At 41.0% G+C, this 17,014-nt stretch overlaps 1 protein-coding gene across 7 annotated transcripts in view; it reads right to left on the reverse strand.

The window, feature by feature from the left end:
- The window catches only part of LPIN2 (lipin 2), a 78,517-nt gene that overhangs the window by 25,781 nt on the left and 35,722 nt on the right, over positions 1–17,014 (reverse strand). For all 7 annotated transcript variants that reach the window (XM_077810418.1, XM_077810416.1, XM_077810412.1 and 4 more), the window contains exons 4-6: positions 11,865–12,163; positions 5,788–5,895; positions 1,809–1,932 (exon numbers count right to left, since the gene is read on the reverse strand). In XM_077810418.1, coding sequence (XP_077666544.1) covers positions 1,809–1,932; positions 5,788–5,895; positions 11,865–12,163 — 531 coding nt within the window. The remainder of the gene's footprint in view (positions 1–1,808; positions 1,933–5,787; positions 5,896–11,864; positions 12,164–17,014) is intronic.

Consider the following 17,014-nt stretch of genomic DNA (forward strand, 5'->3'; position numbering starts at 1 on the left):
TCTCATGTACTTTTATGCAGTATGTCATTTATTTTATTCAGCTCTGAACATTAGCTAACAAGTGCTTATAGTAATTATGCCAGAGATGATACTACTTTTGAAACGAAAAAAGTTAAAAGCCTGCTGGATTAAACTTTAATGTACCTTTTAGCAACTTCACACGCAGTCTCATTAATCTAAGTCCAGGCAATGCCAACCAGATAGGAACTTGGTCACCAGTTTCACAGAGTATAAAAATCTGTCCATAGTTCTATATTCTAAGCTCATCCACAATACACGTTCTTCCTGAAGCCCACCTCTACCATGATGCCTACAGGAAGCTTCCTGACTGACAAGCTTGAAGAATAAGATGTGAATATGTGTCATTTTAATTTATGTTCTATACTTGCACTTTTTGTGTTTGCACATACTGTATATGTGTTACACCATGTCTCCTGCCCTCTACTTATTTATCTAGATTGTGAACTCAGGTCAGGGACTGGGCCTTTTTCTCTTAGGAAAGCACCTAGAACACTGTGGTGCTACCATAAATGCCTGGCTAAGACACCATTTAGCATATAAAAACGAGGAAACATATTCAATCCCCTTTGTCACTGGTGAGGAATGTATGAGTAATTAGCATAACCTGAATTCATGACACTATATTAAAACAGACCTCATTAAAACCAGCTCTCCATTTCCCCATTTTGAATGTGGTTAGGTTACTTTTGAAGAATCGCAGTGACAAATCTAGACAGATTTTTGACACATTCAAACTAACCCTGACTTTTCAATTGATGATGCTAGATCATTGCTTATAGTCACAAAAACAACAAGGAGTCCAGTGGCACCTTAAAGACTAACAGATTTATTTGGGCATAAGCTTTCGTGGGTAAAAAACCACTTCAGATGGTTTTTTTACCCACAAAAGCTTATGCCCAAATAAATCTGTTAGTCTTTAAGGTGCCACCGGACTCCTTGTTGTTTTTATGGATACAGACTAACATGGCTACCCCCTGATGCTTATAGTCAAAATGTCTCCTCTCAATAATAATCCAATTTTTAAAAATAATATTCATGTACAGCCTTTTTCCAAAAGCACTGTTGTACGAATGGGCCCAGTAAACTTCACTGAGGCTCTGCATCAGAACAGCAGTCCACTCACACAGAGCTGTCTATGGGTTTAGGGCCTAACTTTCATCATCTCTTGAGGGTACAGAGAAGGTGATACATTATACTTCCCTGCCTCAGTTTGGAAAACAGTGAATTTATGTCAGGCTTCTACCACGGCAAGGAACACTTATAAAAGGGGACTGCCTAAGGATGTACATGTCCAGCAAATCTCTTCACCTGTCCTATCCAGGACCACTCACAAGTGAGGCTGCAATTGGTAGCTAAAAATCCACAACGTGAGGGTGAGCAGCCATCAAGTTCCCTATATTAGAATTTGCACAGGATTCCCCTGGAATGAGCCTGGTCCTATCTTTTACAAAAAAGGTTACTACACTTGATCATTCCTATTGCATCTAATGCATCATTTTAAAAATATCTTCTGTTTCTAGCAGCAAATTAGAGAGCTACAGATTTTTACTCTAAAGATCATCCTGGGAGATTTTTGCAGCCCTGCTTTTGAAATCAATAAAAAGTCTTCAGCTTAGCCAGCCACAAGAGGGTGCTGTTTTCATGTTACAGTATTTCTGTTGAATTATGCACAATTGCTCAGTTTTTCCCAATAGTTTAATGTGAAATGCAGAGTTTTAAGGAAGACAAAATTCAGTCACATTAAAAGTCCCAGACAGTATATAAAATTCATCTGTAAATAACTTTACCTTAGTAGATTCTGGGAATCCTCCCCATGTCCACTCCATATGAGATTCAGCTCTAAGCAAGCTCTCTGCAGGTTTCACTTCTAGTTCTGAATCACTTTTAGGACAGACTGGGTTGGAGAAAGGGCTATCAAAATAAACAGAAAACTACAGTATTTAAAATGCATTTGTTGTGCAGCTATTTGTGTTAGTTTTCTCTAGTTTAACAGAGCTTCAATTATTCAGCAACAGGGCAAGAAGCCTAGTTGGGTTTTCAGACTGAGAAATTAGGTTAAAACCAAAATCACATTCAGGGGCTTACGTACTGATCAGCCTAAACAGATTTCTTCATTGTACTTGAAGTGTTCTCAGTATAATCCCCCACAATTTTCTCTCTCTTTTTTTTTTTTTTGAAGTTATATGATTTAGCTGCTATCATGAGACAGATGTACTTCCTCCTGTTAATTTAGGATAATCTGTTTTAAATTCCTGTGTTCCAGACATGAGACAGCATTCCAGTTTGAAAGGCCTGAAAAGTTTCATCCAACACTAAAGTCTTATTATTGCTGCAAGTTAAGTTAAATGGATGGTTACATTCCAGTACACAACAGCATACACAGTACACCCCACCCCATCAAGGATGACTGGGGACAAAACTAGTAGAGCATATGATCAAATCAGGGAACATATTGTGTGTTTACTTGCAAGTTTCCCTAGAATAATGAGGTCCAGATACATTACAATGGTATTTCAGCCTGTTTGCAGCTTGGAGACAAAACCACACCCCTCAATCACTGATGATAGGAGTATGCCTACTAATTTTTCAAAACTGGACGCCTTCTGCCCCACCTCTTCTGCCCTAACCCGGTTCCACCTCTTCCCCCAAACCCCCACCCCTTCTTGCTCCTCTCCCCCCTCCCACTTCCTCATCATTTGATCCTCTCCACTTCCCTCTCCCACCAAACTGGGCTTCTTCTGTTCCAGGGCTGGGAGAGGAGCTGCAACCTGCTGCAACAAGGCAGCCTGCTGCCTGCACTTGAAATGTAGGCAAAAGGTGGCCCTGGCTGAGCAGGGGCTGGTGTGGGTTGATGACTTGGCGCCACCCGCCCCGGCCCACGGTGACTGGACACTGCCAGGTCCCCTTTTCAACTGAACTTTTGATTGAAAACCAGACACCTGGTAACCATAAGAATGCCCTGCGCCTTGAATTTGCCTTCAATTGAGACAACTTTGACAGGCAGGATAATTCAATTCTACTTTCCTATTATTACAATATGGGTACTGTTCTAAATAGCAGAATGACCTATGACCTTGTGTGGCTGGAATAAGGATTGTTACTTGAAGGAAGCATTTAGTCTTGGGATTTGTACAAGATTTTCTTTTCTTGAATATGATAACATACTACAGAAACTTGACCTTTTGCTTGAACATTCATACACCCACAGTGAGTTCCTCTAGGAGGATCTTTAAGTCCTGTTTCATTGGTTTAATGTGATAGTTAAACATTGGTCTTTGCACCAGGAAGTAGAATAAATTCTACTGATGGACTTTTTATGGTGCACAAGATCATCATGAGGGTGATAATCATCCAAGCACTGATTTTGAATCTGTCTAGACTTGGCTGGTGGCAGACTCATCGGAAGATCCAATGCTAAGTTAATCAGGTGCAAGACCACCAGCTTCTTCAGCCAGAAAGCCAACAGTATCGTTGCTGCTCTCTCCTTCGTATATTTTGTATGGTCCTGGGGAGTAGTGGGGGAAAAAAGCAATTTCCCAGCTTCAGAAGAAGTAATTTCAATACCTCACATCCCAGGTCATGATATAAGGACAGGACACAGGGCAGTTTATTGCTGTTCCTGATGCAAAAAGGTGAATCCCCATCCCACCGAACAGATTTAATAGAATTGAGGATATTTCTAGGTGCAGGTTCCACTCTGCTTAATCCATTTTCTGTCATGTAAGTCTTGGTGTTCCTCTCCACCTTGACTGGCAATGTAAAAGGAAACTTTGCTCCACGCAGAGGAGGGATGGTGGTGTTCTTCCTAGATTATTCATGAAAACCCTTCAGACATATTAACTATCATGACAAGAACAAGTTTGTTATCCACGGAAGGAACAGTGCTCAGATACTTCAATGAATCATTGTACTCCAACTGATGGATTCTGTATTCTCTTTCTGGTACCCATTTCCAAGATTAAATGGAGATACCTTGTTTGTCATACTGTGTTGCGCCAATCTGAAGTTGATGATGGATGATTTCGTTTGTGTCCTGGCATTTCCATATCCTTGCTAGAGATGGGGAATGGGACAAAGCTGTCTCTGTGATTTTAGCACAGCTCCACAGAGTAACCCCACTAGGAGTGTGTCCAGCAACCTCATTTTGACTACAGCTATAGATAGCCATCTACTAACAAATAGTAAAAGCCTGGCACAAATTGGGGTTCTAACTTCAGACAGGTCTGGTTGGAAGTCCTGCAGTTAGCAATGAAGGCAGCTATTGACCTTACCTCAGAACCCTGCACTTGTGTTAGTTATCATTTGCAAAAAAGTATTTCTCTTGTTTACTTCAAGTACTGCTTTAACTTGCCAAATGAACTCTATTCATTTCTACAGTGTCTGACAGGGGCCAAGACTTTAAATCAACTGTTCATCAGGCTTGCCTGTTACTACAGGGGCAGATAAAACAGAAGGGAACATCAGTGGGTGAGGCACTGCCTGCTGCTAGTGACTGACAGGAGTGGTTTTGCCTCCAAACCACAAGCAGGCTGAAGTACCCCTTGTAACAGATTTATGGACCGTAGCACAATGAAGAAAATAACAATACAAGCAGCACTGATTGTAAGTATCGATATCTTTCCTTGCCTCCGTGATGGCCTGTCTACTCCTTTCTTTTGAGCAGGTAGTGATGAGATACTGAAGAAAGCTTCTCTGTTTTCTGCACACAAAAACTGCGCCAGCAGGCCCAGAAAGGGCTACTCTCACTACATGCACAGTTTGCACTATAAAGAACTGGAACAAGCTGGAGGCTTGCTCCTCTTGACTGTATACTTTAACACTTGAAAAGCTAAAAGCTCCTGCTAATGGTTTTGTAAGGCAAAGAGTAGGAGCCCTGTCTTCCTTCTCCTTCCCCAGCAGCCACCCCCTCCTAAACAGCTAAAGGATCCCTCAGCCACCAAAATTGCTCTCTCACCCAAAATGGGTAGAGCGCCTCATGCACTAGAGAGGAAGGACAATTTTATGGTTAAGGAACTGGACTAGGAAACAGAAGACTTATTCAGTCCCCAGCTTTACCCCAGACTTGCTGTGTGATCTTGTGCAAGTAACTTAGTCTATCTCAATTCCACATCTGTACAATGGGAAAAATACTCCTCAACCTCACAGCTGTGTTGTGAAGATAAATTCATTAATTATTGTGAAGAGCACAGATACCATACCGATGAACACCAAATACCTGTTAAGGCTTAAGCTCCACAAACCTGGAGCTTTTATGTAAATATAACTGGCAGCTCCTCTAATCTGGACTGGGTGTTTGTCTAGAGTTCGTGGTCCTGTTTTGAGTAATTTGTCATTTAACTCAACTTAAAAAAAGTTATTATGAATGTTAGGCTAGGCACTTCACAAATGTTTACTCTGACACACACATTTGTGGCTAACCTTAGGTTGAGTGCTTGGGAATTTGCCCTCTTCCTGTAATTTATTAGGTGTGAATAAAATCATCAGCTACAGTTTTATTTTTTCCCTGGTGAACTTTAACAGCAGCTTTTGTTCATTCAGAAAGGATGAAACAAGTACAACAGTTTTTTTTCCAGCAAACAAATCTACACATAAATTGTGTAGAGTCCTTGAGCCCATGCTAAGCTGCAAAAGCAGTCCTGGATGCCACATATGTTGAGCACCTTTCTTTGTGTAGTTTTATAGGTCAGAAGAAGTTACAGAGGTGGTGCATTACATAACATAGGAGTACAAAATCATACAGAAAGAGGACACCATAAAATGACCTACTTCTCCAAAGGGGACCAGTCTCCATCAGATAAAGGGTAATGATCCTTGGAGTGATAAATCAAAGGCTCTTTCTGCTCGTCACTCTTTGGTGAAGAATTTGAGGATCCTCTGTGGAGACAAAAGAACCATTTTTGTTTTAAGTGAGTCAATGACAGATCTCCAATGGCAACTTACCTAGAAGAACTGAATTATTTGTACCAGAAATCTTAGGTCAAAGAGAGCAAAGAAGAGATTCATAGTTGAGAGAGACTAATAGGTTGAGAGATAACTAAAGAAAGAGCAATAGTTCATCATTGGAGGTGCCGCTTTCTTGCCTACACAGCCATCTTTAATAACTGTAAAAAAGACCCTAGCAAAGTTTAAAAATGACCCCTACCACATATTTAACTAAACAACTTAGTGTTAATCTAAGAGATCTCACAAACATATACCAAGTGATGCCATCCTCCACAAAGTGAGCTGTAGCTCACGAAAGCTCATGCTCAGATAAATTGGTTAGTCTCTAAGGTGCCACAAGTACTCCTTTTCTTTTTGCGAATACAGACTAACACGGCTGTTACTCTGAAACTTGCTGTTTAGTATGTAAGCAAAAATTGAAATTGCAACCAAAAGCCTCCAAAAATCTATTAATTTAGAATACTACAACAAAGGAATACATAAAATAGATTTGACACTGTATTCTTTGAATATTAGCCTAGTTTGTGGATAATGCAGTAAAAAAAAAAAAAAGAGTTATTGGTAAGTCACATAGGACCTAGAAGTTAGCCAGACTAGCACTGGATACTACTATTAGTTGCCTCCAGTACATTTATGAGCAGAGGATGTAACTGTGTTAATTTCCCAGCACCAGGCCCCACTGTGATTAGCTGAAGAGCGCTAATGAAATCAAAGCACATGGCACTATGGCTGTAAACTAATCACTGCATTTAATTTATAGAAGCCCCTTTCAAATATTTGCATCTATAAACATTCAGAGCTTTGTACAGCTCTGACCTAAATGGAAAAAGTATACTGAATATGGTAATTATTCTTAGAAATGAATAACTTGTTCCGAAGCCAGTTTATTCTGCCCCGCACAAACCCAAACACTAAAGCAAGGATACTAGGCCATGATGACAAGTCTGGCTTATGATTATTTTAAAAGCAATTTGATTTAACAGCTGTAAGTTTAATATGAAAAAACAAAAAATGCTTCTCCTTCACTGTTGAAATGGCCATACTAGTTTTGTACAACATTTCTTAACGAGTTCCAGTGCATATTCTCAGTCCAAAAGAGAGATCCAAAATCTAGGTATAGCCTATGAAAATTTATACTGCCCCCTCTAGATACCATGTACCACAATGATTTTTCCACTCATTTGCACAAATCTTTCAGTCCAAATAGGGAAGAGTCCACAGTTAGTGGGTGATAACACTGGAACATATTATGATGAAAGTGTATTTTTCCACTTACTAACATAAGCAAGTATCTGTTGTTTCACTTACAATATTTACCACTTATGAGAGGTGCTAAATTAACAGCCTTAGTGACAAGAAGTATATTGGTGGTGACAATATGCTTCCTCACACTGCTCATGAGTGCATCCAGTGTTGAAGACCTCAAAAAATGAGAATGGTTTGGCCTACACATATACAAAAACATTGGAAATATAACAAGACTTCCAGGTAGTGCCATTTGTGAGGGCAGTCATTTGTGCCAAGTGGAATCTATTCCCAGGGAACTAGACAAACAACCAACTCATTTCACATAAGGCACTGAACCATCTGATGAACAATAACTTTCAGTCCTCAGTGAGGAAGACTATTTGGTTAGGAGCCTTTAATATGGAAGCCTCAAGGAACGTGGTCCAAAGCCCAGTGAAGTCAATGGAAAGACTCAGAGTGACTTCAATGAGCCTTGGATCATGCCCTAACAGCACCACCCTCAGTTATCTATTTTGCAACATTCATCAGCTGCCATTTCTTTCCCTCCCTCATCCATTTTAGATATGCCCTAAGTAAATATATTACACTTTATAGAAAATTGTTTAATTTAATTTGACCTACAAAATGTTTTTAAACCAATGTCTCTATTTACTGCATACATAGTGCAGATAGTGCTCAGATAGTCAAAGAAAAGAAAACCTATAAATTGGCTGTTAAAGCACAACAGCCCAGTTTGGAGCCACACAAAACAGTCAAAAGCACAATGTGTTTAAATGGTAAAAGATGCATAGATGCTAGATACACAACACCCTCTATTTCTGCTTCATATATCACAATTTCAGTAACTGTCTGTTGGCAGTAACATAGCTAAGTTAAGCACTTTTGAGAACATATGCATACAGCATACTATTACACTTAGAGAGTAAAATTATATTTGTGATAAGTAACAAAAGTGACTGGAAGCAGATTTTTCTGAAGAACAGAAGAAAGCTCTTTTCCACTTTACAAGAACAGAAATAGATAAAATGTTCCTTCCTGCTGCTGTACTTTTGACCTTTCTGTTGGAAACACTTGTCTGGCTTTTCTGGTGTTAGTGTTATTTTTAAATCTGAGCAGAGACGTGTGTGTGTGTGGTTTATTTATTTATTTTTCAGAAAATACCTTGGCACTTAAGTTTATTTGGAATATACATTGCTGTAACTTCATTCCCAAAAAAACTTAAGTGCCAAGGTATTTTTTGAATTTTATGACCATTCTAGAATACCTGCTAATATAATAATAATTTTGAGTAGTCCTCACATCCCCACTCTATATGAAAGCAAAGCCTCTCAACACTTTGTCAGAGTTAATTGTACAACCATGATTTTAGATGGATCCATCTAGTAACTTGATGGAAAAAAAATCAAAGTCATGCCTACTGTATGGATTTTACTTCCTACTTTGTTAGAGCATGGGAGCAGACACAAGGGATACAAATAGGAGATCTACAATTATAGAGCTAGGTCATCAAAACCATCTCAACATTCTGGGTCTCATGGAGTTCAGTCCTGAATTTTATTATATATCCATGGTTATGCTGTGATGCAGAAAACCAAAGACCACGTACATTTAGCAGGTAGTTAGTACTGAACTTCAGTATCTTTATAGCAGCCCTCGTGTTATTCCATTTAGCTTTATCCTGTTGTAAATGCATTTACAACAAAATTCTGGCTTTATTAAAAAAAAATTCATCTCTATTGTATTTTTCAAAGGACTTAGATAACTAAAGATAGCCTTTTTATACTCCAAAAGCCCTACAACTAGTCACAATTTTGATTAAACCAGCTGCTTCAGTCCAACCTGCAAACTTTTAGCCTCTCCTCCAAACAAGTAGTTTGAGATACATTTTGAATTATCAACAATGATTACCAAAAGCAACTGCTTGAAGGTATGCAGCAGTCAGTTTCCCAAAAGGCCACTACAGGCTTAAGGTTCCTTGAACTTTAGTACGTTTAATGTATTTTAACCTAATGCAAAGAAAAACAGGGAAAGGGAGAACTACTTACAGGAAAAATTTGCTTTCTGCATTTGTAATGGGGATTTTTTCACCTGCCTCTGCAACATGAGGCATGGGTCACTTGCTGGTTTGAACCAGAGTAAATGATGCATTCTGTGTAGCTTGAAGTCTTTACATCAAGATTTGGGGACATAAGTAACTCAGTCAGAGGTTACAGGTCTATTATAGGAGAGTGAGTGGGTGAGATTCTGAGCGTGGGTGAGATATGTAGGAGGTCAACTAGATGATCATAATGGCCCCTTCTGGCCTTGAAGTTTATGTCTGTGTTTAGGAACACAAGATTCTTTTCAGCCACGTTCTCTTCCTATACTGACATTCACTTCCTCATCCTATTAAAGACCTTCCTCCTGATCCCAACCAACTACCAGTTCTGCTTCAATGAACAATTTGTATAGTTCCTATGTTTTCAGGCTGGGTATTTATCATTCTTTCAGGTCCCAGAGTAGGTCTCTAACATAAACACAGTCAAATACTGAATATAACCATTTCATGGTGTGGTAATGAACTAGTTCAATCCAGGAAACAAACTCCCCTCCTACTGTTAAACAATCCGAGGCCTTGCCTAAATTTGCAGTAGCATATAGGGTACGTACATACAGTTACACATGGCAGTGAAAACCTCCAGTGGGTGGGGGGGGGGGGGAGTGAAAAATAGCTCTAGCAGTAGGAAATTGCTAGAGCCTTTTCCTGCTGCCTCCCCACTACCAGAGCTTCTCTCCACTGAGTCTTTCACTACAGCAAGGAAAGGCTCTGATAATGGGACACTATGCTGCTAAAAAACAGCAGTGTAGATGTGGGAGGCACTGCTTGAGTGCGTAGAGAGCCATGTAGGGTATATACACTAATTGTTTAAGCGGTGCCTCAGCATCTATACTGCTATTTATACCCATTCTGTTTGAGCATGCAATGTCTACACACTTCCGCAAGCGTAGACCTAAAGAATCGACTTCTACACAAAACTGCAGCCCCTAATATAAAGGATTGGATAGAAAATAAACTGGTTTAATTTTTTTTGATGGGCTTTAAGCAAGTATACAGCTCCAGTCATTTTTATATTCCAGATGTCAAAATGAATTCTACTGAAACTTACTGATGCTGATAGCTTACCCATTTCAATATAACTTCTGGCCACTCAGTAAAAGATTTAAGGGTGGCAATTTTGCAACAGAAAAGTTTCAAAAACAGACTCCAGTGAGAAACTGCTGAGCTTGAATTAATATGCAAACTAGATACCATTAACTTGGGTTTGAATAGAGACTGGGACTGGCTGGGTCATTACACATATTGAATCTATTTCTTTAAGTTAAGTATCCCCACACCTTCTTGTCAACTGTCTAAATGGACCATCTTGATCATCACTACAAAAGTTTTTTTCTCCTGCTGATAATAGCTCATCTGAACTAATTAGCCTCTCACAGTTTGTATGGCAACTTCCAACTTATCTGTATGTGTGTGTATGTATATATATCTATATCTACCTTACTAAATGTTCCAATCTATGCATCCGATGAAGTGGGCTGTAGCCCACGAAAGCTTATGCTCTAATAAATGTGTTAGTCTCTAAGGTGCCACTAGTACTTCTGTTCTTCTTACCGATGCTGATAGCTTACTCATTTCAATATATAGGAGGGAGGTAGTTCTCTTTCTTTAGCAATAATCCAGAAGGATCTGCAAGCACTTAAAAATGAAAATCTGGTTTGAATTACAGAAGTTAATTTTGGGGAGTCTAATTGATGGGGAGTCTAATTTGGGGAGTCCAATGGATCATACGTATTTGATACTACTGAGTTTATTCTAGAGGGTTTTAGGTACACTACAAGCCGCATGGTGCCAGCCAGAGATGAGGGACTGAGACATTTGAATAGTACACACCAGTGCTGTAGCATCTTGCACAACACTTGCTTACTTTACCTACATTCTTTCAGATATACTTAGTTTGGGAGAACAGCAGCTGCCTCAGTTAAAAGTTGCATCTCTGTTTGCTTAAAGCAAAATTCTGATGCCCTTAAAATGGGGGTGGGCAAACTGCGGCCCACGTCCAGCCCATCAGACCTTGTAATTCAGCCCTCGAGCTCCGGCCAGGGAATGAGGTTGGGGGCTTGCCCCGCTTGGCTCCTGGAAGCAGCAGTGTGCCCCCCCCTCCGGCTCCTGCACGAAGGGGCAGCCAGAGGGTTCCGCATGTTGCCCCTGCCCCAAGTACTGGCTCTGCAGCTCCCACTGGCCAGGAACTGCATTATGTAAGCATGCTTTGTAGTGTGTTGACAGCCTGACCAGCCCCACAGGACTGATCGCTAGGGACATGAGTGATAATTTTGATGGACGACACTAGCTTAAACAAAATTTGGCATTTGCTCAGGGATTCAAAATTGCTCAATTCTGAAAGATTCTGAAGAGTTCTGGAAGAAGTCAAGATTAAAAATATAATTTCTATAATTTGTATTTTTAAGGAAAGAACTCTTGGACTTCCACATTCTATAACTTAATGATAACCCCTATCAAGGGTACCTTACATAAGACAAGAGGTTAATACACAAGCCACAGTACAAAGCCTTAATGATACCACATGAAAGAATTCAGTACATATTTAACAGTTTACCTCAGATGTTGAACACCTCTCTCGTCATCAGAGCTTATTTCTATTTCAAAAATCTCTTCAATCCCAGAAGAGATCTGATCTTCCTTCTTGCTATCTTGTTTGTATTTCTTTCTTCTTCGCTTTTTTTTCTTCACAGATCCTGAGATGAACACAGTCTCTGTTTCCATGACGTGTGTAACTTCTGAGCTCTGACATGTCCTTTCAGTTTCACCTGACTTCAGCAAGTGATCTTCAATCTCTTTAAAGAACTGATCCTCAGTAATTATTGGGGAGGTTGCCAGATATGCAGGAACTTTTTCCTAACCAAAACAAGGGGAATAATAAATAAGCAGATACATTTATTATGTACACACAAACAGAATAACAAAGGTTAAATAAATGTGGGGATGCAGTGGAGTGGGAGAGGTGAGCAGCATCAAGGACTGACTAGCAGATATGGCAAATTTCCTGCCTGACCAGCAATACTGCCCCACATGACTGACTGCTGGGAGACTTCATTTAAATTAATTTAAGTACCTTTGAGGTCCACTGTACTAAAGGCAAAATTTACGACTCGTGGGCTGGAATTGTGTGTAACCTCTTGGAGGAGACGTGGTGGGGGTATGATGTAAGGCCTGGGAATTAAGGGCTATACTGAAAATATGCCAGGCAAGAATGAACTTTTAGGATAAGTGTGAAGTAGATTTTTTGGGGAATACCTAGGGAGAGGTTAATGCAAATTTCACACCTCTGGTTATGCAGAAATCCAGGCTTTTGAAGATATGTCCTGAGGTGTGGGTCTTTGCTGATTACCTGTTCCCAGACAGTAGCAGGTTTACAATGGCACCAGGCCCTCACTGGGAAGGGGCCTATTATGGACTTGGGGTCTGGCCCCTTTCCCGGGTCAGCCCAGCACCAAGGCCCTGCTGTGTGAGCAGCTCGAAGCCAGCAGGTCCCACTTGCCTATAGGGGGCTCGCCGACGAGCAGCTGGGCTCCGTTATGTGGTCTGGGAAGGGCTGCTGGCCGGTGGGTGCAGCTGTGGGGCTCTCAGGAGTCACGTCCCAGGGATATGCCCTGCTCCCCAGTGTGGCTCCAGCTCTGAGCAGTCTCTGCTGTCTGCAACCCAGGGGACCCTACCTGCGTACCCAGGAGCCAAGCCACCTGGGACCAGTGCAGAGGCTGGCTGTCTCAGCCAGTTTGTGGTGGGGGAGCAGAACAGGGGCTCAGCCAGGCCCCACGAGGCAAGTGGGTCCAGAGGGAACGCAACCTGGCCAGGCCTGGCTCCAGCTCAGCTGATCACACCGATCCTGAGGATCCACATCCGGTGACCGGCCCCAGCCGCACTGCCAGCTCAGCCCAGCGGACACAATCACCTCCCAGCAGGGCTGGTGAGTGCAGCTGGGCATGGGGGGGTGCTGGGCAGTGCAGGAGGTCTGTGCATGTTGGGGTGCTGGGCATAGGAGGATCTTTGGAAGGGGCACTAGGAAATGGGGAGGGAAGGTCTGTGTGTGTTGGGGTGCTGGGCAGTGGCAGGGGGTCTGTGTGGTGTGCTGTGCAGGTGTGGTGGTGGGGCTGTGGAGAGGTACAGGGGGTATGTGTCTGTGGGTGGGCGAGTGAGCAGAGGTGGTGGTGTGCAGTTGTGGTGAGGTGTTGCTGGGCATAAGGAGTTAGGGCAGCGCTCTGGCAGCACAGGGCCAGCATGCGTCTGGTGGCTGCCAGTTTGTAAACTGGGCGCTCAAATTCAGCTGGGTGGAGTAGGGCCACCCCGCCACACCGAGGCCCATTGCAGCCGGCCAGCCCCTTACTCCGGGGGCTAACCCCCCTCTCACACACTATGCCCCTTTGCTTCCATGGGGGCCCACAAATATGTTTGGTGCCAGGCCCACAAAGGTTAATCTGGCCCTCTTTCCAGAGGGTGGAGATCAAAGGCCTGAGCTGTTTAAAGAAATGGCTGAACTGCCCAGCCTGGGTTCTAGTTGAATCTGAAACAGTTATGAACCAAGGTGAAAACCCAGTTGTGGGTTTTGAAGAACTGACACTACCACAGCACGCTGGAGTTAGGGCTGACCTCCAGTAAGCTTTTTAGCATGCACGTAGGTTGTGTTGTTTTTAATATGCCTTTTCTGTAAATTTTTGACTTTAAAAATAAATGTGCTTGCTTAGAAAGTTGTGTGGTAATTAACAACTGTGAGCAATACGCTGGTCAAACCTCTGGAGAGAAAGCAAAGTGCACGTGCTGGCCTGTTCAGGCAGCCTGGCTTGCTGGAGAGATCAGTGTGGGCATGGAACCATGCAGCCTGGAAAAACCCTAATCAGGATGAAATGAGACATGCATCTGTGCCTAAGAGAGGGGATGGCTGTGAGCTGGAAATCATTAAGTGGCTGTCTTCAAGGGACCATGGGGGGGGAATACAGGTCCCAGTTACCCTGAAACTGACACTGACAATCGCATCATTTTTCTATACAGTGCCTAGTATGTTTTTGGCATTACTGTAATATTAATAAGAAGTGTTCATTAGCAAGACAAGGTGGGTGAGGTAATACATATTTTATTGGACCAATTTCTGCTGGGAGAGAGACCAGCTTTCGAGCTTACACAGAGCTCTTCTTTCAAATATATTGATTTCAATTACAACACACAATACAAAGTGCTCACTTAATATTATTATTTTTTGATTACAAATATTTGCACTCTAAAAATGATAAAAGAAAAAGTATTTTTCAATTCACCTCATACAAGTACTGTAGTGCAATCTCTTTATTATGAAAGTGCAACTTACAAATGTAGATTTTTTTTGTTATATAACTGCACTCAAAAAACAAAACAATGTAAAGTTTTAGAGCCTAAAAGTCCACTCAATCATATTTCTTGTTCAATCAATTGCGAAGACAAACACATTTGTTTACATTTACGGGAGATAATGCTGCCTGCTTATTATTTATGTCACCTGAAAGTGAGGACAGGCTTTCGCATGGCACTTTTGTAGCTGGCATTGCAAAGTATTTACATGCCAGATATGCTAAACATTCGTATGCTGCTTCATGCTTCAGCCACCATTTCAGAGGACATGCTTCCATGCTGATGAACTCATTAAAAAAAAATAGTGTGTTAATTAAATTTGTGACTGAATGCCTTGGGGGAGAATTGTATGCCTCCCACTCTGGTTTACCTGCATTCTGCCATATATTTCATGTTATAGCAATTTCAGATGATGACCCAGCACATGTTTGTTTTTAGAACATTTTCACTGCAGATTTGACAAAACACAAAGAAAGTACCAATGGGAGATTTCTAAAGATAGCTAAAGCACTCGACCCAAAGTTTAAGAATGTGAAGTGCCTTCCAAAATCTGAGAGGGACTAGGTGTGGAGCATGCTTTCAGAAGTCGTAAAAGAACATTCCTATGTGGAACCCGAACCACCAAAAAAGAAAATCAACCTTCTGCTGATAACATCTGACTCAGATGATGAAAATGAACATGCATTGGTCTGCACTGCTTTGGACTGTTATTGAGCAGAACCCCGCATCAGCATGGACGCATGTCTTCTGGAATGATGGGTTTAAGCATGAAGGGACATAAGAATCTTTAGGGTATTTGGCATTTATATATCTTGAGACACTGGCTACAACAGTGCCATGTAAATACAATATCACCTGACAGTGAGAACAGGCAAACAAGAAGCAGGCAGCATTATCTCCCATAAATGTAAACAAACTTGTTTGTCTGAGCGATTGGCTGAACAAGAAGGAGGACTGAGGGGACTTGTAGGCTCTAAAGTTTTACATTGTTTTGTTTTTGAATGCAGGTTTTCGGGGGTTTTTGTTTGTTTTTTTTTACATAGTTCTACATTTGTAAATTCAACTTTTATGATACAGAGATTGCACTACAGTACTTGCAATGGGGAAATTGAAAAATACCATTTATTCTGTTTTTACAGTGCAAATATTTGTAATTTAAAATAAATATGCATTAAGCACTGTACATTTTGTATTCTGTGTTGTAACTGAAATCAATATATTTGAAAATGTAGAAAACATCCAAAAAGATTTAAATAAATAGTATTCTTTTATTGTTTAACAGCATGATTAATCACGATTAATTTTTTAAATCACGATACATTTTTTTAATCACTTGGCAGCCCTAATAATGATAGTATGCTGCTTTGAGATTGAAGTCAGGAGTGAAATAAAAACAAAGGATACTTTCAAAGATCTTATTTAAGAAATGAAGTGTACAAGTCACATTACAGTATTCCTGAAAGCAGGACATCAGGGATCTCCACTAAGATCCAAAACAGCTTCATGTCCATTTCTCAGCTGAACATCTTACAGCAAAAAAAGGTAAGAGGTTCAATAGCCTTTCCTATCATGATGCAGATGCTTCTTCCAAATAATAAAATGGATCTGTAACCAGATTGCCCAGCTTTCAGAGTATCTTGGCAGCTTTTTTCAGGTCTTGAACTTTATGAATATTCTGTATACATGTATAAAGTGTTAGTAATCTGAACCACTTGGAAAGGAGTTATCCTATTAAGAGGCTGATGTGTCCAGTGGCTGTCTGTGCATCAAGCACACTTTGGCATAGTTTAAAAGAAAACTGAAAACTAAGCGTTGGTGAGACAGAATGAGCAGCTGAAACAGAGGAAATATCAAATATTTCAGCTAGACGAGACTAGAAACCAGGACTCCTCAATTCTATTCTCAGCCCTGCAACTACTTTTTCTGTTACCTTTATGTGTACCTGTACATACCAATAGTTATCTGGAACACTGTTATACAGACAGGATAGGCAGTAGTGGATTAACTATTGTTTTATAACTTGGTTTCAGTTTATATTGAGCACAACAGCTGTGTTAAAGTCCTGTCCCAGACATTTAGGAAGTGGTTGTTGGGTTGGTGGTTTTTTAAACTTTTGACTGATCAGTTCCCATCAGTGACTCGTTTGCTCTCTGCCTCTGTCTGCAAAAGAACTGCTTTCAGTTTTGTATTTAATCATGTTGTGTGTTATATTAAGAATATAAGAATGGCCATACTGGATTAGACCAATGGTCCATCTAGCCCAGTATCCTGCTTCTGACAGTGGCCAATGCAGGGTGCTTTAGAGGGAATGAACAGAACAGGCAATTGAGTGACCACTCCCAGCTTCTGGCAATCAGAGGCTAGGGACAC

This window comes from Eretmochelys imbricata, chromosome 2, assembly GCF_965152235.1.
Source record: "Eretmochelys imbricata isolate rEreImb1 chromosome 2, rEreImb1.hap1, whole genome shotgun sequence".
Taxonomy (NCBI): domain Eukaryota; kingdom Metazoa; phylum Chordata; order Testudines; family Cheloniidae; genus Eretmochelys; species Eretmochelys imbricata.